Source organism: Ostrinia nubilalis, chromosome 15, assembly GCF_963855985.1.
Source record: "Ostrinia nubilalis chromosome 15, ilOstNubi1.1, whole genome shotgun sequence".
In the NCBI taxonomy this organism is placed as follows: Eukaryota; Metazoa; Arthropoda; class Insecta; order Lepidoptera; family Crambidae; genus Ostrinia; species Ostrinia nubilalis.
Window position 1 is genome coordinate 6,334,213 of NC_087102.1, and position 22,004 is coordinate 6,356,216.

The 22,004-nt window shown below is 36.3% G+C and overlaps 1 protein-coding gene across 1 annotated transcript in view; it reads left to right on the forward strand.

Annotated features, from left to right (window-relative positions):
* Window positions 1-22,004, forward strand: part of LOC135078847 (dual 3',5'-cyclic-AMP and -GMP phosphodiesterase 11-like) — a 246,710-nt gene that overhangs the window by 65,868 nt on the left and 158,838 nt on the right. Inside the window, exon 3 of the mRNA XM_063973411.1 lies at window positions 17,482-17,623. Within this exon, the coding sequence (XP_063829481.1) occupies window positions 17,482-17,623 (142 nt within the window). The remainder of the gene's footprint in view (window positions 1-17,481; window positions 17,624-22,004) is intronic.

The window sequence follows — 22,004 nt, forward strand, 5'->3', positions numbered from 1 at the left end:
TTATTTATGCTAAGGTGACGTATTTCTTTACAAACTTAGTTACAGACAAAATGTAATCATTGTTATCAAAGTAAAAACATAATGAATGATGATAAAAAACCTGCAGCTAGTACAGTCTGGACTTCAACGAAACAAACCTGTAGACTACCTAATTTGTCGATTTGTGATCGCGATCGCTACCTAACGAATCAAAATCTATATCGAATAAAATTGTCTAGACTTGGCTAACGAAATTCAAGATTCATGTATCAAATTAACGCTCGTCATGCCCCCTGAGACCAATTTAACTAACGATCCTGTTACTACGTTGAATTTCCATTTCCAATATTTTTTATTTGTCTGCCAAATTGCATATCCCTTTGTTAGTCGTTTCATTTAATTAAACACAGAAGCGAGACCAAATCAATGGCTGCTGTAACCCAAGAGTGGCGTAACTTTTTGGATCAATGTGCCATTTTTCTTAAAAAAAAATAAAGAAGCCATACTTATAATTATGTCGTCAAACAATACTAACGAGTAATAAAAAATAAATAATCTGAAAACACTATAAATATTATTATTGCTACATAAAAAATCATTTGTTTCTAATATTTTATTCCATAGCGAACTTTGTGATCGGATGTGTGCCATCATTGGCACGCGTGCCATTGGTTCTCTATCCCTGCTGTAACCAATGATGCACGTAATTGGTTTCATGCCACTTTTATTAACTTTTAAAAAGTGACATTAAAAATGCAAATGTTATGTAGATCGGGAGCATCGAAAATAGTATGAAAGGAAATTGGATGCGCTTGTATTCTCGGAGGAGCCATTTTTATTATGACGTCGCTTATTTCATTTTTAACTAGCTCCGACCGCCACTTTGTATGTGTGGAATTAGTTCGCTTGTGGTCCTGTTATAAAGCCTTTGTTTTATATTAGGCTGTAATTAGTAGTGGTCAGGATTGTATTTCTGGGGGCACGGCAGTGCCCCCGCCAAGTCGAGCGCGAAGCAAACACTGCCGTACCATCCTTTACTGGAACCATTTCGCCGCATTTTCAGGCCCCTATTTGAGAACCTCTGGATAAGACCAGAACGCAGAAATTTTCGTCATCTAGTAAGCTATAATCACATAGTTAAAATCCAAAATTTCAAGTCTGTAGGTCATTTAGTTCCGAAGTTAAGCGAAAGCAAAGTTTCGCATTTATGACACTCACTCACTGATAATCATCAAAATAGAACTAGTACTTCCCATTAACTCAGAGAGCTGAAATTTGGTACAGAGTTAGGGTTTAATAGCCACATAAAGGGAAAACTATAAAAACTAGGAAAATCGAAGATCTGGAGTAACACCACATTCATAATCAATACTACTAGCGCCACACCGGCACCGTGGAGTTCGCCTGTACCGCTCACCGCTAGATGGCGCTAGCACTTTGAGCGTTGATTTTCTGCACCGCGGTGTCCAGATTTTTTTTCCTTTCTAGACCCCCCCGTCGATTAAGTTGAATGTTGTGTAATTTGAATTTGGTTAATTTCTTTTATTATATCGTGAGGTTCGCTAAGGTTAAGTAAGTTATTATTAAAAAAATTCTGATTCGTTGTCCATTTTAAAGGCCGTGTGTTTAATAATATCGTAAAAAAAATGTCGATAATATTAAAGGACGACGACGTTAAATAATTATGCCACAGCCACATTCTACAAAAAGAAGTGAAATCCCGCCAAAAACATTCTGTAAAAAACTAGCCAAGTCTCGATGGAGCTGCTTGTTTATCTCTAAAAAGTAATGAAATCTAGACAAAGTCGTGCCAAGTCTATGGATCTTTACTGCGATTTCTTTATTATTATAGTTAATGTTGTGTGACTTGGCCGTTGAACAATCTTTATTAAGATAATCAATAATCATGCATAAGTATTATTGAAATACGCAGCTTTATTAAGCCTACAATTGACTGGTTATTAAATCAACGTTTTCCAAGTGGCAATATTCCATCGTCAATGGGTAGCGTTTCTGGCAACAGATTGGTGCAATGGTGTCATGGAGCACCTGGTTTTGTACCCTTAAACGGTTAACGGTAGGTAGGTACACTATTAAGGCGCGGCGGGGACCGAACCCGCGTTCCCGGGATCATGAGTCAGCCAGTCCGACCCATTCACCGTTCGTTTTAATTAGTTAAGACGTAATCTTGAATCGACTTGATTGTCCCACTTAGGATAGCTTATGATGAAACACCCGAGCAGCTACTTTTCCTTATTTTCTCGTCTATTCATCCCTCTTACTCGTAGTGAGATGCTGGCTAGAGCAACAGAGACAGATGAACCTAAAAAGCTGCAACCAGTAGATTTGTAGCCAAGAGGATAAAAGAAAAACATTCTTCATACAAGTGATTCGTTAACGAAGGTTACAAAACATTGTCCCCAACTCGTTTGTAGGATAAAAGCCTTTATAATGACATCCCCAGCGACCTTTTAGCAGCTTCATGAATAAACCAATTGTGCATCCTACATTGCATACGTAAACAGTTCTTATAGATGATGCTATGTTTAGGTTGTTCAACTTCTACATACGTTGATTGTACTTACTACAGTTACCTACACGATGTATAAGAAAGAAAACTATACAATGGGTCTGAAAGGCGTAAGAACTGACTGAAAGTTTTCTAACTAGAAACTTGGAAATGGGGTTTCCCTAAGGTAAATTTGCAAAACGAATAAGTGTGCTTAGGACGGGAGGTAAATGTGATAAAGATTATTTTATGAAACATGCATGAAAACTGCGAAAACAAATGATGGCTAACTTTTGAAAGCTATTAATGATTTCCTCATTCTATTGAGCCTTTATCATTAAGTTTTTGTTTTAAACGTGTCTGGATAAGCTACGATTAAAGAAAATTTTTTATTTTTTTATTTTATTTTTCTTTATTAAGGAAACAAACAGCATGAGTTTATACATGTGAACTTAAAAATTTATGCAGCCATTGACTCTTTTTCTATACGATGAGAGGAATAGAGCAATTTCCACAATTCAAAATGGTTATCTTTTTACTTCAATGATATTGGCAATACATGACGACCTTGACCTACTCATAGGTTTATTCATGTCGAGCCTTTTATGTGCCTATTTTTCGTTCGTTCGTTTCAGCCATTTTTTTTTTAAAGATTATTATTAATTTGTTATTACACAAATTACTAATACTCCCGTTAGCCCCTCGTACTAAGATAAATATGCTTGTGTCACGAGTGAGCTCACCACAATAGTCGAGCGGCGGCGGGGACCGAACCCGCGTTCCCCGGATCACGAGTCGGCCAGTCCGACCCCTTCACCGTTCGGCTATCGTGGCTTTTTAAATATGACGTCCACTGCTGGACAAAGGTCTCCCCAAAGGACTTCCATGACGACCGGTCTTGCGCTGCACGCATCCAGGTATATCCCGCGACCTTCACCAGATCGTCGGTCCACCTAGTGGGAGGTTTGCCCGCACTGTATAATATTAAATTATCGTAAAAGTGAACACTTTAGGTATTTTTATACAAAGATGCTGTTACACAGAAGATAACAGGAGCATTTTCAACCGACTTCAAAAAAGGAGGAGGTTCTCAATTCGACCCGTATGTTTTTTTTTTTTTTTTTTTCTATGTTTGTTACGCGATAACTCCGCCAATTATGAACCGATTTGAACAACTCTTTTTTCGGCGTATAGGTAATACCTCAAGGGTGGTCCCATTTAAATTTAATAATAAAAAAATCAACCCCCAAGGGTGGAAAATTGGGGATGAACTTTTTTATACGCAATATCTCCGCCGATTATAAACCAATTTGAACGATTATTTTTTTGTTGAATAGGTATTATCAAAAGGGTGGTTTCATGCGAATTTGAAGAAAATATTTCACCCCCAAGGGTGGAAAATTGGGGATGAACTTTTTTATACGCAATATCTCCGCCGATTATGAACCAATTTTTTTTGGTCTCAGTGTACTGCCTACCTTCAGTGGTAACATCAAGGTAATAATTAGTTAACTAAAAAGCAAGAAATAAGTAAAATTTTATAAAAAAAAATAAAACCGACTCCAAAAAACCTACACTAAAACGTAGAAAAATAATTACTAATTACCTACTTATTTATTAGGACGAATTATTAATATTTATGTAGGTATACCATGATTGATACTTTTGGAGTCGGTGCAGGCAAACTTTACATGTTTCATAATCTTGGCACCGACTCCAGAAGTATCAATCATGGTATACCTACATAAATATTAATAATTCGTCCTAATAAATAAGTAGGTAATTAGTAATTATTTTTCTACGTTTTAGTGTAGGTTTTTTGGAGTCGGTTTTATTTTTTTTTATAAAATTTTATAGTATATCTTCTGAGAACTAAGATGGCTTTTTGCGACGCATTCCTGAAGATAAGTGCAAGTAAACATAATAACTGTGGCAAGGTCAGCTAATACCTTATCTCTGACTCATTCAATTACTAAACGGAAAGTGGTATATCGCTTATCGAATACTTTCATGTGAATATGTGAAGTTGCATGAAATTATCACTCATTAATTGTATTTATTTAATTAACACATTTAACTGCTATTACGGGAAATTCCAAATGCGTCAGTAAATGGTACAAAAAGTTGAATCCTCACGTTTCATGCTATTTTACGTCTTATTTTTTTATTCAAAATCAAAAACCAAAATAGTTTTGAGATTATTTATGCTAAGGTGACGTATTTCTTTACAAACTTAGTTACAGACAAAATGTAATCATTGTTATCAAAGTAAAAACATAATGAATGATGATAAAAAACCTGCAGCTAGTACAGTCTGGACTTCAACGAAACAAACCTGTAGACTACCTAATTTGTCGATTTGTGATCGCGATCGCTACCTAACGAATCAAAATCTATATCGAATAAAATTGTCTAGACTTGGCTAACGAAATTCAAGATTCATGTATCAAATTAACGCTCGTCATGCCCCCTGAGACCAATTTAACTAACGATCCTGTTACTACGTTGAATTTCCATTTCCAATATTTTTTATTTGTCTGCCAAATTGCATATCCCTTTGTTAGTCGTTTCATTTAATTAAACACAGAAGCGAGACCAAATCAATGGCTGCTGTAACCCAAGAGTGGCGTAACTTTTTGGATCAATGTGCCATTTTTCTTAAAAAAAAATAAAGAAGCCATACTTATAATTATGTCGTCAAACAATACTAACGAGTAATAAAAAATAAATAATCTGAAAACACTATAAATATTATTATTGCTACATAAAAAATCATTTGTTTCTAATATTTTATTCCATAGCGAACTTTGTGATCGGATGTGTGCCATCATTGGCACGCGTGCCATTGGTTCTCTATCCCTGCTGTAACCAATGATGCACGTAATTGGTTTCATGCCACTTTTATTAACTTTTAAAAAGTGACATTAAAAATGCAAATGTTATGTAGATCGGGAGCATCGAAAATAGTATGAAAGGAAATTGGATGCGCTTGTATTCTCGGAGGAGCCATTTTTATTATGACGTCGCTTATTTCATTTTTAACTAGCTCCGACCGCCACTTTGTATGTGTGGAATTAGTTCGCTTGTGGTCCTGTTATAAAGCCTTTGTTTTATATTAGGCTGTAATTAGTAGTGGTCAGGATTGTATTTCTGGGGGCACGGCAGTGCCCCCGCCAAGTCGAGCGCGAAGCAAACACTGCCGTACCATCCTTTACTGGAACCATTTCGCCGCATTTTCAGGCCCCTATTTGAGAACCTCTGGATAAGACCAGAACGCAGAAATTTTCGTCATCTAGTAAGCTATAATCACATAGTTAAAATCCAAAATTTCAAGTCTGTAGGTCATTTAGTTCCGAAGTTAAGCGAAAGCAAAGTTTCGCATTTATGACACTCACTCACTGATAATCATCAAAATAGAACTAGTACTTCCCATTAACTCAGAGAGCTGAAATTTGGTACAGAGTTAGGGTTTAATAGCCACATAAAGGGAAAACTATAAAAACTAGGAAAATCGAAGATCTGGAGTAACACCACATTCATAATCAATACTACTAGCGCCACACCGGCACCGTGGAGTTCGCCTGTACCGCTCACCGCTAGATGGCGCTAGCACTTTGAGCGTTGATTTTCTGCACCGCGGTGTCCAGATTTTTTTTCCTTTCTAGACCCCCCCGTCGATTAAGTTGAATGTTGTGTAATTTGAATTTGGTTAATTTCTTTTATTATATCGTGAGGTTCGCTAAGGTTAAGTAAGTTATTATTAAAAAAATTCTGATTCGTTGTCCATTTTAAAGGCCGTGTGTTTAATAATATCGTAAAAAAAATGTCGATAATATTAAAGGACGACGACGTTAAATAATTATGCCACAGCCACATTCTACAAAAAGAAGTGAAATCCCGCCAAAAACATTCTGTAAAAAACTAGCCAAGTCTCGATGGAGCTGCTTGTTTATCTCTAAAAAGTAATGAAATCTAGACAAAGTCGTGCCAAGTCTATGGATCTTTACTGCGATTTCTTTATTATTATAGTTAATGTTGTGTGACTTGGCCGTTGAACAATCTTTATTAAGATAATCAATAATCATGCATAAGTATTATTGAAATACGCAGCTTTATTAAGCCTACAATTGACTGGTTATTAAATCAACGTTTTCCAAGTGGCAATATTCCATCGTCAATGGGTAGCGTTTCTGGCAACAGATTGGTGCAATGGTGTCATGGAGCACCTGGTTTTGTACCCTTAAACGGTTAACGGTAGGTAGGTACACTATTAAGGCGCGGCGGGGACCGAACCCGCGTTCCCGGGATCATGAGTCAGCCAGTCCGACCCATTCACCGTTCGTTTTAATTAGTTAAGACGTAATCTTGAATCGACTTGATTGTCCCACTTAGGATAGCTTATGATGAAACACCCGAGCAGCTACTTTTCCTTATTTTCTCGTCTATTCATCCCTCTTACTCGTAGTGAGATGCTGGCTAGAGCAACAGAGACAGATGAACCTAAAAAGCTGCAACCAGTAGATTTGTAGCCAAGAGGATAAAAGAAAAACATTCTTCATACAAGTGATTCGTTAACGAAGGTTACAAAACATTGTCCCCAACTCGTTTGTAGGATAAAAGCCTTTATAATGACATCCCCAGCGACCTTTTAGCAGCTTCATGAATAAACCAATTGTGCATCCTACATTGCATACGTAAACAGTTCTTATAGATGATGCTATGTTTAGGTTGTTCAACTTCTACATACGTTGATTGTACTTACTACAGTTACCTACACGATGTATAAGAAAGAAAACTATACAATGGGTCTGAAAGGCGTAAGAACTGACTGAAAGTTTTCTAACTAGAAACTTGGAAATGGGGTTTCCCTAAGGTAAATTTGCAAAACGAATAAGTGTGCTTAGGACGGGAGGTAAATGTGATAAAGATTATTTTATGAAACATGCATGAAAACTGCGAAAACAAATGATGGCTAACTTTTGAAAGCTATTAATGATTTCCTCATTCTATTGAGCCTTTATCATTAAGTTTTTGTTTTAAACGTGTCTGGATAAGCTACGATTAAAGAAAATTTTTTATTTTTTTATTTTATTTTTCTTTATTAAGGAAACAAACAGCATGAGTTTATACATGTGAACTTAAAAATTTATGCAGCCATTGACTCTTTTTCTATACGATGAGAGGAATAGAGCAATTTCCACAATTCAAAATGGTTATCTTTTTACTTCAATGATATTGGCAATACATGACGACCTTGACCTACTCATAGGTTTATTCATGTCGAGCCTTTTATGTGCCTATTTTTCGTTCGTTCGTTTCAGCCATTTTTTTTTTAAAGATTATTATTAATTTGTTATTACACAAATTACTAATACTCCCGTTAGCCCCTCGTACTAAGATAAATATGCTTGTGTCACGAGTGAGCTCACCACAATAGTCGAGCGGCGGCGGGGACCGAACCCGCGTTCCCCGGATCACGAGTCGGCCAGTCCGACCCCTTCACCGTTCGGCTATCGTGGCTTTTTAAATATGACGTCCACTGCTGGACAAAGGTCTCCCCAAAGGACTTCCATGACGACCGGTCTTGCGCTGCACGCATCCAGGTATATCCCGCGACCTTCACCAGATCGTCGGTCCACCTAGTGGGAGGTTTGCCCGCACTGTATAATATTAAATTATCGTAAAAGTGAACACTTTAGGTATTTTTATACAAAGATGCTGTTACACAGAAGATAACAGGAGCATTTTCAACCGACTTCAAAAAAGGAGGAGGTTCTCAATTCGACCCGTATGTTTTTTTTTTTTTTTTTTTCTATGTTTGTTACGCGATAACTCCGCCAATTATGAACCGATTTGAACAACTCTTTTTTCGGCGTATAGGTAATACCTCAAGGGTGGTCCCATTTAAATTTAATAATAAAAAAATCAACCCCCAAGGGTGGAAAATTGGGGATGAACTTTTTTATACGCAATATCTCCGCCGATTATAAACCAATTTGAACGATTATTTTTTTGTTGAATAGGTATTATCAAAAGGGTGGTTTCATGCGAATTTGAAGAAAATATTTCACCCCCAAGGGTGGAAAATTGGGGATGAACTTTTTTATACGCAATATCTCCGCCGATTATGAACCAATTTTTTTTGGTCTCAGTGTACTGCCTACCTTCAGTGGTAACATCAAGGTAATAATTAGTTAACTAAAAAGCAAGAAATAAGTAAAATTTTATAAAAAAAAATAAAACCGACTCCAAAAAACCTACACTAAAACGTAGAAAAATAATTACTAATTACCTACTTATTTATTAGGACGAATTATTAATATTTATGTAGGTATACCATGATTGATACTTTTGGAGTCGGTGCAGGCAAACTTTACATGTTTCATAATCTTGGCACCGACTCCAGAAGTATCAATCATGGTATACCTACATAAATATTAATAATTCGTCCTAATAAATAAGTAGGTAATTAGTAATTATTTTTCTACGTTTTAGTGTAGGTTTTTTGGAGTCGGTTTTATTTTTTTTTATAAAATTTTATAGTATATCTTCTGAGAACTAAGATGGCTTTTTGCGACGCATTCCTGAAGATAAGTGCAAGTAAACATAATAACTGTGGCAAGGTCAGCTAATACCTTATCTCTGACTCATTCAATTACTAAACGGAAAGTGGTATATCGCTTATCGAATACTTTCATGTGAATATGTGAAGTTGCATGAAATTATCACTCATTAATTGTATTTATTTAATTAACACATTTAACTGCTATTACGGGAAATTCCAAATGCGTCAGTAAATGGTACAAAAAGTTGAATCCTCACGTTTCATGCTATTTTACGTCTTATTTTTTTATTCAAAATCAAAAACCAAAATAGTTTTGAGATTATTTATGCTAAGGTGACGTATTTCTTTACAAACTTAGTTACAGACAAAATGTAATCATTGTTATCAAAGTAAAAACATAATGAATGATGATAAAAAACCTGCAGCTAGTACAGTCTGGACTTCAACGAAACAAACCTGTAGACTACCTAATTTGTCGATTTGTGATCGCGATCGCTACCTAACGAATCAAAATCTATATCGAATAAAATTGTCTAGACTTGGCTAACGAAATTCAAGATTCATGTATCAAATTAACGCTCGTCATGCCCCCTGAGACCAATTTAACTAACGATCCTGTTACTACGTTGAATTTCCATTTCCAATATTTTTTATTTGTCTGCCAAATTGCATATCCCTTTGTTAGTCGTTTCATTTAATTAAACACAGAAGCGAGACCAAATCAATGGCTGCTGTAACCCAAGAGTGGCGTAACTTTTTGGATCAATGTGCCATTTTTCTTAAAAAAAAATAAAGAAGCCATACTTATAATTATGTCGTCAAACAATACTAACGAGTAATAAAAAATAAATAATCTGAAAACACTATAAATATTATTATTGCTACATAAAAAATCATTTGTTTCTAATATTTTATTCCATAGCGAACTTTGTGATCGGATGTGTGCCATCATTGGCACGCGTGCCATTGGTTCTCTATCCCTGCTGTAACCAATGATGCACGTAATTGGTTTCATGCCACTTTTATTAACTTTTAAAAAGTGACATTAAAAATGCAAATGTTATGTAGATCGGGAGCATCGAAAATAGTATGAAAGGAAATTGGATGCGCTTGTATTCTCGGAGGAGCCATTTTTATTATGACGTCGCTTATTTCATTTTTAACTAGCTCCGACCGCCACTTTGTATGTGTGGAATTAGTTCGCTTGTGGTCCTGTTATAAAGCCTTTGTTTTATATTAGGCTGTAATTAGTAGTGGTCAGGATTGTATTTCTGGGGGCACGGCAGTGCCCCCGCCAAGTCGAGCGCGAAGCAAACACTGCCGTACCATCCTTTACTGGAACCATTTCGCCGCATTTTCAGGCCCCTATTTGAGAACCTCTGGATAAGACCAGAACGCAGAAATTTTCGTCATCTAGTAAGCTATAATCACATAGTTAAAATCCAAAATTTCAAGTCTGTAGGTCATTTAGTTCCGAAGTTAAGCGAAAGCAAAGTTTCGCATTTATGACACTCACTCACTGATAATCATCAAAATAGAACTAGTACTTCCCATTAACTCAGAGAGCTGAAATTTGGTACAGAGTTAGGGTTTAATAGCCACATAAAGGGAAAACTATAAAAACTAGGAAAATCGAAGATCTGGAGTAACACCACATTCATAATCAATACTACTAGCGCCACACCGGCACCGTGGAGTTCGCCTGTACCGCTCACCGCTAGATGGCGCTAGCACTTTGAGCGTTGATTTTCTGCACCGCGGTGTCCAGATTTTTTTTCCTTTCTAGACCCCCCCCGTCGATTAAGTTGAATGTTGTGTAATTTGAATTTGGTTAATTTCTTTTATTATATCGTGAGGTTCGCTAAGGTTAAGTAAGTTATTATTAAAAAAATTCTGATTCGTTGTCCATTTTAAAGGCCGTGTGTTTAATAATATCGTAAAAAAAATGTCGATAATATTAAAGGACGACGACGTTAAATAATTATGCCACAGCCACATTCTACAAAAAGAAGTGAAATCCCGCCAAAAACATTCTGTAAAAAACTAGCCAAGTCTCGATGGAGCTGCTTGTTTATCTCTAAAAAGTAATGAAATCTAGACAAAGTCGTGCCAAGTCTATGGATCTTTACTGCGATTTCTTTATTATTATAGTTAATGTTGTGTGACTTGGCCGTTGAACAATCTTTATTAAGATAATCAATAATCATGCATAAGTATTATTGAAATACGCAGCTTTATTAAGCCTACAATTGACTGGTTATTAAATCAACGTTTTCCAAGTGGCAATATTCCATCGTCAATGGGTAGCGTTTCTGGCAACAGATTGGTGCAATGGTGTCATGGAGCACCTGGTTTTGTACCCTTAAACGGCCAAGTCACACAACATTAACTAACTATAATAATAAAGAAATCGCAGTAAAGATCCATAGACTTGGCACGACTTTGTCTAGATTTCATTACTTTTTAGAGATAAACAAGCAGCTCCATCGAGACTTGGCTAGTTTTTTACAGAATGTTTTTGGCGGGATTAAATATAAATGTTGTCTATCTCTGATTTCAAATTAGCTCAAAATTTTATATTCATCCTTTGAGAATAGGATGAATATAAAATTTTGTATTTTTTATGATTTTTTTTCAGTATTTTCTTCAGTTTTCGAAATAATACGAATTTAAATCCTACCTTTTTTCCTTCATACAGAATTTCGGCTTTCAGAGTTGATGGAAGGGCCTTTTAGGGCTCGGGAAAGGTTAAATTTCTGTTTGAAACAAATGACTTTATTACGTCTAAAATTATACCCAATTATTTTAGATCGTTAACTTAATTACCTAAGGCGGGTTATGAATTTAATTATGAAGTGTTAAATGCGTATTATCTCAAGAATACGTAATTTATTTTAAAATTAAGCTACAATAATTAATTAAACGAAATTCTACCAATTAGTTCCATTAAATACTTACTTAACGATGTTATGACTAAGTAGGTAGGTACTAGTTTTAATTGTGAACCGATATCAGATGAACATTTTAAGGCTTTCATAAAATCAAATATTGAACTTGAGGATTGAGGTTTACCTGCTAAAATCCTAGTCCTAACAGTTAACACACACCTAGTAAACTGCTACAAGACGTCACTGCGTAGTATTTGTATGTCTGTAGTAGTTTTATCAAGGTAGTATGGACTTTACCTGGCGCTATAGTAGTGTTAACGGTAGGTAGGTACACTATTAAGTACTTGTTGTACCATTACACAGGACTGACGCGCGTAATTTCCCGATAACCGTGTCCTATCTAAAAAGCCTAATCCTGCTTTTATCGCGATCGATATAAAGCTGAAAGTGGCTTAGCTGTCACACGTTCCGTTTTCTAATTATATTCAAGTGCATACATTTGCATCATAATGCTGTGAGTAAGCCTTGTCATGTTGAGTGAATTTATACATTGGACGACTAACGCGGGATAACCGTATCTTTAGTGGGGTTTATTTTATCAATAATCTATACTAATATTATAAAGCTGAGTAGTTTTTTTCTGGCGGCTCGCGGTGTTGTCCGTTCGGGCGGGCTTGAAAATTTTCTTGTGACTATGGCTGCAGCATCGCATAGTTGAAATGGGACGCGAAAGTTTAAAATCTTATATTGTTCAAACTTTTTTCACGCGTACGAAGTCGCGGGCACAGCTAGTCATTAAATATACACACAGACTAGCCGAGTTTGTAAAAATTGTGCGATCCAGTAAGTTCCAAAAACACAATGCAAACATTATTGCTGTACAGACTTAGGTAATCTACCTCCATGTTACCGCTGTATCAACCTATCACGGTTGGTAGTCTATTTGCTATAACACCGATATACCGCTTGTTAATAAACTCGCTCAGCCACGCTTATACAGCCAATGTACGCCTGAGGCATGTGTCAATTTCAATTAACCGAAAGCAAACGTACTCGTTTAATTAGTAGCACGCAATGTAGTACGCGAATTGATACTCAGATGAGGCGATAAGGAACGGGCGTGCTTCAGGCAATTGACGGGACTGTTTTATGGCGTAAGGTCTATTGGTACAAGCAAATGGGCTCGTATTCAATTATGGGAAGAATATGCTGCGTTTTGTTATGACTATTACTGAATCGCACGTAACCGCTGAACGATATATTGAGTTCATTACGATATTGTTTGTGTTATTTTCTGGGAAGCAACTGAAGGAAAGGAAATTAGTGATCTAATTTATTAGCAATTGTTACAATCGTATGGAGTTCTATTCAATTTTGTGTGCTTAGTGGACTTCTAATGGGGTCGTTTTCGGGGGTGAGTAGGTAGGCATATAACACTTTGGTAAGCATTTTTGGGCTCTACTGTGTTTGATTGTACAAGTTATTATGCATACCTAAGTAGTCTTATACATTACTGACCTTATACGTAGATCTATCAAATACGAAGATTCGTCGATGATTTGATCGAATTTGATTTGGTTTGAAAGATTCTATCTCTTCGTTAAACATTTTCGGAGAGTCCTTTTACGGCGTTGTAACTACGTAATTTGACCTATATTTATCTCGCCCAAATGCTCAAATAAAAAGTAATGATCAAACAATATCTCTGTGAAGTAGGTTACAGACTGTTCTATAACGTCAAAGGTTCTCATTTCCTTTTGTAGGTTTCATCAAATTTATTTTTCGTCGTGCCTTTAATTAAGGTTATCCGAGACACCTTTAAAATGTGAAACCGAATTTCTTACATTTCTACGGCTTAATGTTATTAATTACGTCGATTTATGTTCATTGCTGGGAACGAAGACGAATTTCGAGAAGCGTTCGGCACTTGTTATACAGTCGATATGCAGCTTTAAATCTTTATTACCTAAGGTGTAAAGGTAAATTTCGGTTTGTCAATTTGGCGGTCGGTTGTGTTTCCAAGTATAATTCAATCACGATTAGTGTCGGGTTGCTTCGTAAACTGATCATGTGGTAGTACTCAGAAACAACTGACTGAGCATGTAGACATTTGAATGGAGAGATGTCTCGGTTTCGTATCAAACAGCTGCTTAATTACTAATTGTGTACTGGTTAATTAATCACCGTAAAAGGTTTTCACGAGTAGATATCATAGGATGTGTGTCAATAATATAATATAATTTAAATAGTTGCAGAAAAAATTATGTTTAAACATTGATATCTGAAATTAGTGCGAATTTTAGATTAAATTAAATTAAGCTCTTCTTCAAGTATTCTGAATTCTGATTCGCAATATTACCTGTGATAAATTACACCCTATAATAATGCTCAATTAAGTCAGAAACCTCCAATAAGCGAAAGGTTTCAGGAAAATCGACGATCATCGAAAATCGCGTAGAGCAAAATTTATTTCAGTATTTCTTCTAACTTCTCCTTAACGATTAATCAAATTGCAACTTTTTTGAGTTTTCAATTGATATTGAATGATGCAAAATATTATTCCTAGTTCAATGATCAATTACTTGGTCCATTTTATTTAGGTGATTACTCCAATTTAGATTTATTCAAAAATATTTTTGATTCTTTCGAATGGAGAAAAAATTAGCTCTATTTTTTACTAATTTTTCATCATATGCAGAAAGAATTCACGATGCTTGCCTAAGTGCAGCAGCAAATCGAACGCACTGTGATTGGTTCGTGTGTCACCCTGTGCGTCCACGTGAGACCTCATAGTAATGTTCGTGGATATGGGCGTCAATCGTCTTATGTTAGTACCTAATAGTTGATTGTGCAACAACAATGTATGTTATAGTATGATATGACGTCGACTGTACGTTCTAATATTGTCTTTCGCAACTCCCAATTATCGTTCCGATTAACACTAATGTCTTCCCGTTGCCCAAAACATAACGACGTTAATGTAACCAGTGGCCATTTAAATTCAGACGGCGCTTTCCCAAATAAAGGAACAAAGGTTGCAACTGTTCGAGTCAACAGGTGATCGGAGTTTAGGACAGATGGTAGTGTAAGAAGTTTGCAGTAACTGATGTTCGTAGAAATTGTATTTGAGACGTGAAAGGGAGAAATAATAAAATATTTTTTGGGATCGGTTTAAAAGTTGAATCAATGATGCCATCAAAGTACATAATAAGAAAGTTTTTGGTTTAGAATAACAAAAACTTCCATTATTAATCGGTGGACCGATGATCTGGTGAAGGTCGCGGGAAGCACCTAGATGCTGGCAGCGCAGGACAGATCATTGTGGAAATCCTTGGGGGAGGAGTTCCAGCGATGGATCTTGTTATAACAAAAGCCTGAAAAATTACATAGATTTTCAAATTATACGCATATTCGAAGCTCACCTGTATATTAGTAAGGTGACTCGAGGTCAAATGGAGCTTGCATGTGCAATAATTGCTCTACAGCTTAATGCATTTTCCTATAGCGGTTGGATTGTCTGAAATGAATTTTACTTTCAATCCGAAGTATGTACCATTTAGGCTAATCCTAGATTTTAGAAAGCAGTGGATTGTAAATGTATCCTTTGACCTTTCGTTCATGTTAAAACTAGCTACTGTTTACATTTTCACTGTGACTAACTCATAGAAAAGGTCGGCCACCTAGACACGTACTAATAACATGTGACTCACGTCTGCCGTTACTTAGTGACACGACGGCGAAATGAAAAGGTCGCGTTTAACTTGGCAAGGAATCTTCGCAATAGGTTGGTGTTGAATGCGAGATTGGTGCCTCATTCGTCTGAAGTTTCTCTGTTAGAGGATTGTTAATGACGAGTCAAGAGTCCTTGTATTTTGAAATGAACCCATGGTTTTTTTTGTACACTGCTAACTTTCCGCCCGCGGCTTCATCTACGTGAAGTTTTGTCCGTCAAAAACCGGGATAAAAACTATCTTATGTCCTTTCCCGAGATTCTAAATTTCATCAAACTCGGTTCAGTGTTTAGGTGTGAAAGTGACACAGACAGACAGAGTTACTTTCGCATTTATAATATTAGTAAAAAAGTAGGGACTATTATTAAGCTAAAGTGGCAGTGGGCTTCCGAAAGGTGGAATAAATTCGTTTTAGAAGACTGCTGTCTTTGGCTGAACCTTAGATAACATATTCACGTTGCTTTGAGCCATTTGAAGCTATTAATAGTAAAGATATTCGGGATGTCCCTTGAATATTCTGTTTCTAAAAGCTATCTCTATTTTATACCTTTTTCCCGATAAGGTTTATAGGGTTCTGGTACACATACCTACTAAAGTGCATAAAGATTAGGTACCTAACTATTTCTTCCGTGGCGATATTGACACAAGTGCTTGTTTCAGATTGGAATCAAGTGTATTGTAGAACGATGACTTGATTACAATGATAGGCTGATTGATTGATTACATTGAATCGATCAGTTATTCTATTCGAAGTATTGATCACAATCAATGAATATGATACAATGAGGATAATGTACATTATAACAAGTAGCGTTGTGTAACAGGTGATTTTGTTTCAGAAGTTACTCACTGGAAATATTACACGTTGTTTACAGAGACCTGTATATTGAAACAATGTCCAAAACTTACTTATACATGAGTAAAGATTCGAACTCGTGAGAAGTTGATTTTTTAATCTACAACGAGGAAACTCTCTTTGCCTGCATCTCTCCTGATGGAAAGTGATGATCAGGCCGAAGGTGAAAGCGAGCTTCACCCGGAGTCCTCAACCACTGAGTTCCATCTAAATGGAGTTTAGACCAATAGTTGCACGATAACATTACTTAAATTATTTAATTATTATATTTTACTTTCATGCAAAGTGATTACAGAAATGCTATCACATTGTAACTTATCGTTAATAAAGACTATTTAAACAAATCTGTCACATTTGTTTTTAATTTCCATGACATTGACACAACGTGAACGAGGTGTTTTGTGACAGTTCCGTGATATTGTTTGCTTTCACAAATTAAGTAGTTTTGCACACGTGTGTTTATAGAGTGAAACAAATATTTGCATTGCGTTTGTAGGAGTTAAATGGCTTTTAAATTTTGCGGTTGTTGCAATTGGTGGGACAAAGTACCAGGTAAAATTATTGAGTGAGGGAAATTGGTATTCAGGACGAAGGTGAACGTGAGCTTCTCTTGGTGTCTACAATCTTAAAGGAACTGGCTTTATACCTCCAACTTATGAACATACCTTATGTTGTTATTCTTAGTTCATCATACCTACATATGGGTGTCCACCTCAGAATCGAAAAAAATGCTCAAAATATTCAGATTCATGTTTAAACTTTTCAGGTGAACTAAGAGATAACGAAGGTTCTTGATATTATATGATATGCCAATGATATTTACAAAGTTGCAGATCAAGATTCTAAACTGCCTCTCTTTTCCATGTTTCCTAGGAAAGATTGGTGTCAAAATACCCAATTTACGTTTCCAAAGCTGTAGATCATCATACTAAACTGCCTCTCCCTTGTTACAGGTCTACAGTTGCGGAGCATAGAGGAGCCGGCGGGCGGCGCGGGCGGCGGCATGCCCGTGCCCGCCTGCTACGACGCCGAGTGTGCCCGCACTGAAGCCTGGCTGGACGAGAACCAAGAGTTTGTGCACGACTATTTCCTAAGGTAATACTATTACATAATAATACAGGGTGGAAACGATAAGTGATCTCATTCGATTATTTCTAAACTATACAAGATGTCGATACTACTTCATACTAAATGTATGCCAGCCAAACTATATTAAAAGTATTTCTTTTTTAATTAAATAATAAACACTTAAAATGAACTCGTAAATTGCATTCTTTTTAAAATTATTCTTGGAATCCTAAAGATTTACTTGCTATAATATTATCAAGACAAGAGTGCCATGACTGTAGCTGTACTAAATGTATGGAAGCTGGAAACATTGAATTTTCGGATGGATCCAGTTTGTTTTGTAACATATTATTGGTATCGTTGGATAGAACTCGTGAAGCACTTTCAGGGTCAGTAACCAGTTTTAGAATATCTTGTATAGTTTTTAATATTATGTGGTTTTACTAAATGTATGGAAGCTGGAAACATTGCATTTTCGGATAGATCCAGTTTATTCTGAAACCTATTGTTGGTACTGTTTGAAAGAGCTTGTTGTGAAGTACTTTCAGAATCAGTAATCAGTTTTTCCATATCTTGTATGGTTTAGAAATAATCGAGTGAGATCACTTAACATTTCCACCCTGTATATCCTTATCTATCCAATAATAGATCCTTATTTACCTTTCGTTTCATTCTAAGTACCACAGACTTCCACGGCTGGACCAACCATAAATATTTCCACAATGACTGATCCTGCTCTGCCCGCATCCATGTGCCTCTTGCGACCTACACCGGATTGTCCATAATTACGTTTTTCTAGTCCTTGGTCGCCAATTTTCCTGCCCATAAACAAAATGTTTGACTGTTGTCCAGTCATGGAAGTTTCATTTACATTGCATATTTGGTCTGAAAAGTATCTACCTGTACGAAGCTAAATAGTGAAGTTTGCAGATTATTTACAATTTTACATTCGATTTCTTATTCGAGTGAGCTTGCGTGCATATGGAGCATTACTTCAAGTAAGAGCCCATTTCAGGGGTTATTAATATTCACTATTGACATCAGATACTATTGTACTGGACAAGAGAAGCATAAACGCTAATGTTACGAAATATAGTATATCAGTCTACAATTCGACATGATACGGCGTCGAATATATCTTCGCGAAGTCTTCTATATGCAGACAACTTAACATAATTACTTACTAATACAAGGCGCATAATAATACGTATAAATTATACCTTTGAAATTTAAATCTAAGTCGTTAAGCTTACCAGTGCTTTTACTGAATTAACAGAAGCGAAGACTGCAAATACATGCCTTTTGTTACAAGATCAGTTTACAAAGACTTGCTTGTTTTGCATATTGCCTTGTTTTCAGTGGGTTCAGTAAATGAACGCTATGTAAAAGAGACGGGGAAAGAAAGAGATGGAATGAAGGGGGAGGTAGATACAGAGCCTGTGAGTATGCTGCTTACGTAGCGATTTGGTGTAGTATGTAATGAAAAGCACTAAGATTTTTATTCTGAACGACTCACATGTTTGTTTCAAAATTAAGGTTTAAGCCTATTAGAATTGGCCTAATTTCTAATCAATTTTTTTTGTAAGAGAACTATATTATACTTACTACTTCTATGATTTATACAAGATATTTGACGTCATAGTTCAACAATTAATTTTGATTAATAATGTTTTTATTTCAACGCAAACGTTAACTATTTATATTACTCGTTATTTTAAGATTTTAAATGGTTTTAGTTAAAAATAGGCTTCATTCAGCAATTCTTGGAACTATATTTTAAATATAACGTAAACTACCCACGGCTGCTCTTAATATCAGTGACATTTAATTAGAATAACAAGTCTAGATTGAAAATTATTTGCCTTAATATGTCAACCCCGCAGCTACTCCCACGTTGGTTTTTCTTAATCTCAGTCTTTAAGGAAATTATATTTATAAGGAAAATAAAATAAATAGCTATATTACTGGTTACTAGAGCTTAGTATTAACGCTAATTATGATGACAAGATTAAGACGATAAGTCTTTATCTTCATCAACATTTTGTTTGTCACATTTGTGTATAACTCGCAATCTTACCAAAAGTGATGTGTGAGTGACTTAAAAGTAGCCCTTCCCCCAACAAAACCGAATAGACAATTTTGTCCCTAAGGGAATCAAACTCGGGACCTGTGATCCTCAGGAACCACAAGGCCAAGTGGTCGCCATTAGTTATCACAGTCAATACTGAATATAAAACTTATTTATTCATCGCATTTCCATTCCAATGGATGACAAAATGCCGGGCTAGTAATATAAACAGTTGTGCACACAAACTCTATTGGCTTTCCCAATCGCAACTATTCGTAACGAGCTCGTTCGGCCTACGGAATTATTTAAATTCGTCGTTAATTATTAAATGACCGGCACGGCTTTTATACACGTGGGAATAACGATCGCAAAATGTGTTTACAGCGGGCATTTGTCGGTTTGCCACAGTGTACACTCGTCACAAATGTAAGCATGTGTAAAGTCACACTTTTGTATATTTTTCGTGACAAATTGATGCTTACTTATTGTCTTACTTTCAATGATGACCTTCACTAGTTGGATTTTTACTGGCGGTTAATGTAGATCCTGACTACACAGGAGTTGCAGCGGTGGCAACTAGAAGTGGGAATAGTCCCGTTTTAATTATGAACTTACTAAAATTACAAGGAAGACCCCGAATTATATGGATGTCCGTAGTAAATAAGGACCATATAGAGCCCCAGGTCAACAGTGAGACGACAAGACTGAGCCGCCTGGAGACGTATGATACAGAGGGGCGACCCCAAATAAAAAGGGAATGGGCCAGGCAAAGAAGAAGATGAACTTACTAAAATGTGACGAATAGACTCGTGAACTGATTTGTTCAAATTAAAATCAATTATTTATTACACCACCTTATTCTCTCTACTCGACCTGTGGTTGACTGGCAGATAATGCCACCTGGCATTAAGTCCGCCACTGTACAGTTGTGTGTGCAAAAGTGTAAATAAAAATATCCTTATTAGTAATCGTCACAAGGTTACTAGAGAATAATGCAGTGTTTTATCACAATCACACACGCAGTCTATTACCTGCTCAGTATATGCCTATTCATTCTCACCTTGAATAGGTTACGACTGTTTTAGCTAAGAATAAGTATGTCATTAAGCCCAAAAATTCATCATCTGCTTGTCCTGTATGTCGCACTATGCAAAATTGTCGAACCAATTTAACGTCACAGAATGATCAAAGGATTTAGCCTGGTTTATGTGTGCCCATTCCTCTAATCTCATCAGTAGGTAGGCTCGTGATTTGCAAATTTGAATTTTGATTTGTGCGACGGTCCTGTAATAATTCACGTCCGTTAACCTTAACACATTCAATGCCACCTACGAGATAAGAGCTACAGCAGTCAACACACATGCTACTTTTAGCATTGACTATTGGCGATTTAGCCGCTTTTTTGAAGCTGAATGCAACGACCACTCATTCTTCACCGCCCACTTAAAAACGCCAAGCGCGGCGATTGAGTCGCTTTTCGGAGGCTCGACGCAGCGACAGCGTGTCGCTAAAACGACCGATTCCAATACCGCGTCCGAACGCATGAAGTCGCGACGCTGCATCGATACAGTCGCAAAATCGCCCATTCTAAAAGTAAGCATGTGTGCTGAGGCTATAATTCGAATGTGAATACCGAAGTCGTCTCTTTAAAACGTTGGACATTCAGCGAGTTAATGACACCTTTATTTATCAGATGACTTTGCAACGCTCTGTTTTGATGATAATATTTTTTCTGTTTACTTTGGTTTAAATTGTATACTCGTATATTTGATGTAGGATTAAAAATTCAGTTTGCTATGTCTTATTTGTTATACTTTATGGCATAATATGTTTTAGTATGATGCAACATTTGTTAATACTGTGATTGTTGGTACAGACGGACAACGACATAAAGTAAACACTGTAGCATCTTATGTAGTAGTATTAGGTGGTATTTTGTAGCTCCTGGGACTTTAAGCAGCTTTGCCCCAGTTTTTCAGTTTAGTGATCGGTTGTATGTAAATACTACGATGTCTAGTCGTACGATTTGAAAACGCGCGTCAAAATTTTGCCATCTGAACATAGCGTTACAAAACATTATAGTTCAACTGAAATTTTATTTTCCCATCAATAGAGAACTGATTGGGTTTTAACTGTTTTAAGAGCTAAAATGAAGTGCTTCTTTACATAATTTGTGCTTTGGGATTATTAGTTTACTTGTCAACTATCCAATTTGTTATCCAATTAGCTAAAGCGTTAACCTTAATTGAAGTAGACTTTAGTAAGTTACATCTTGTAGTGTTCTTGCAAATTTTCATTCAGTAAAAAGGTCGGGATGCCCCAATCGGAAACGTAATCCAA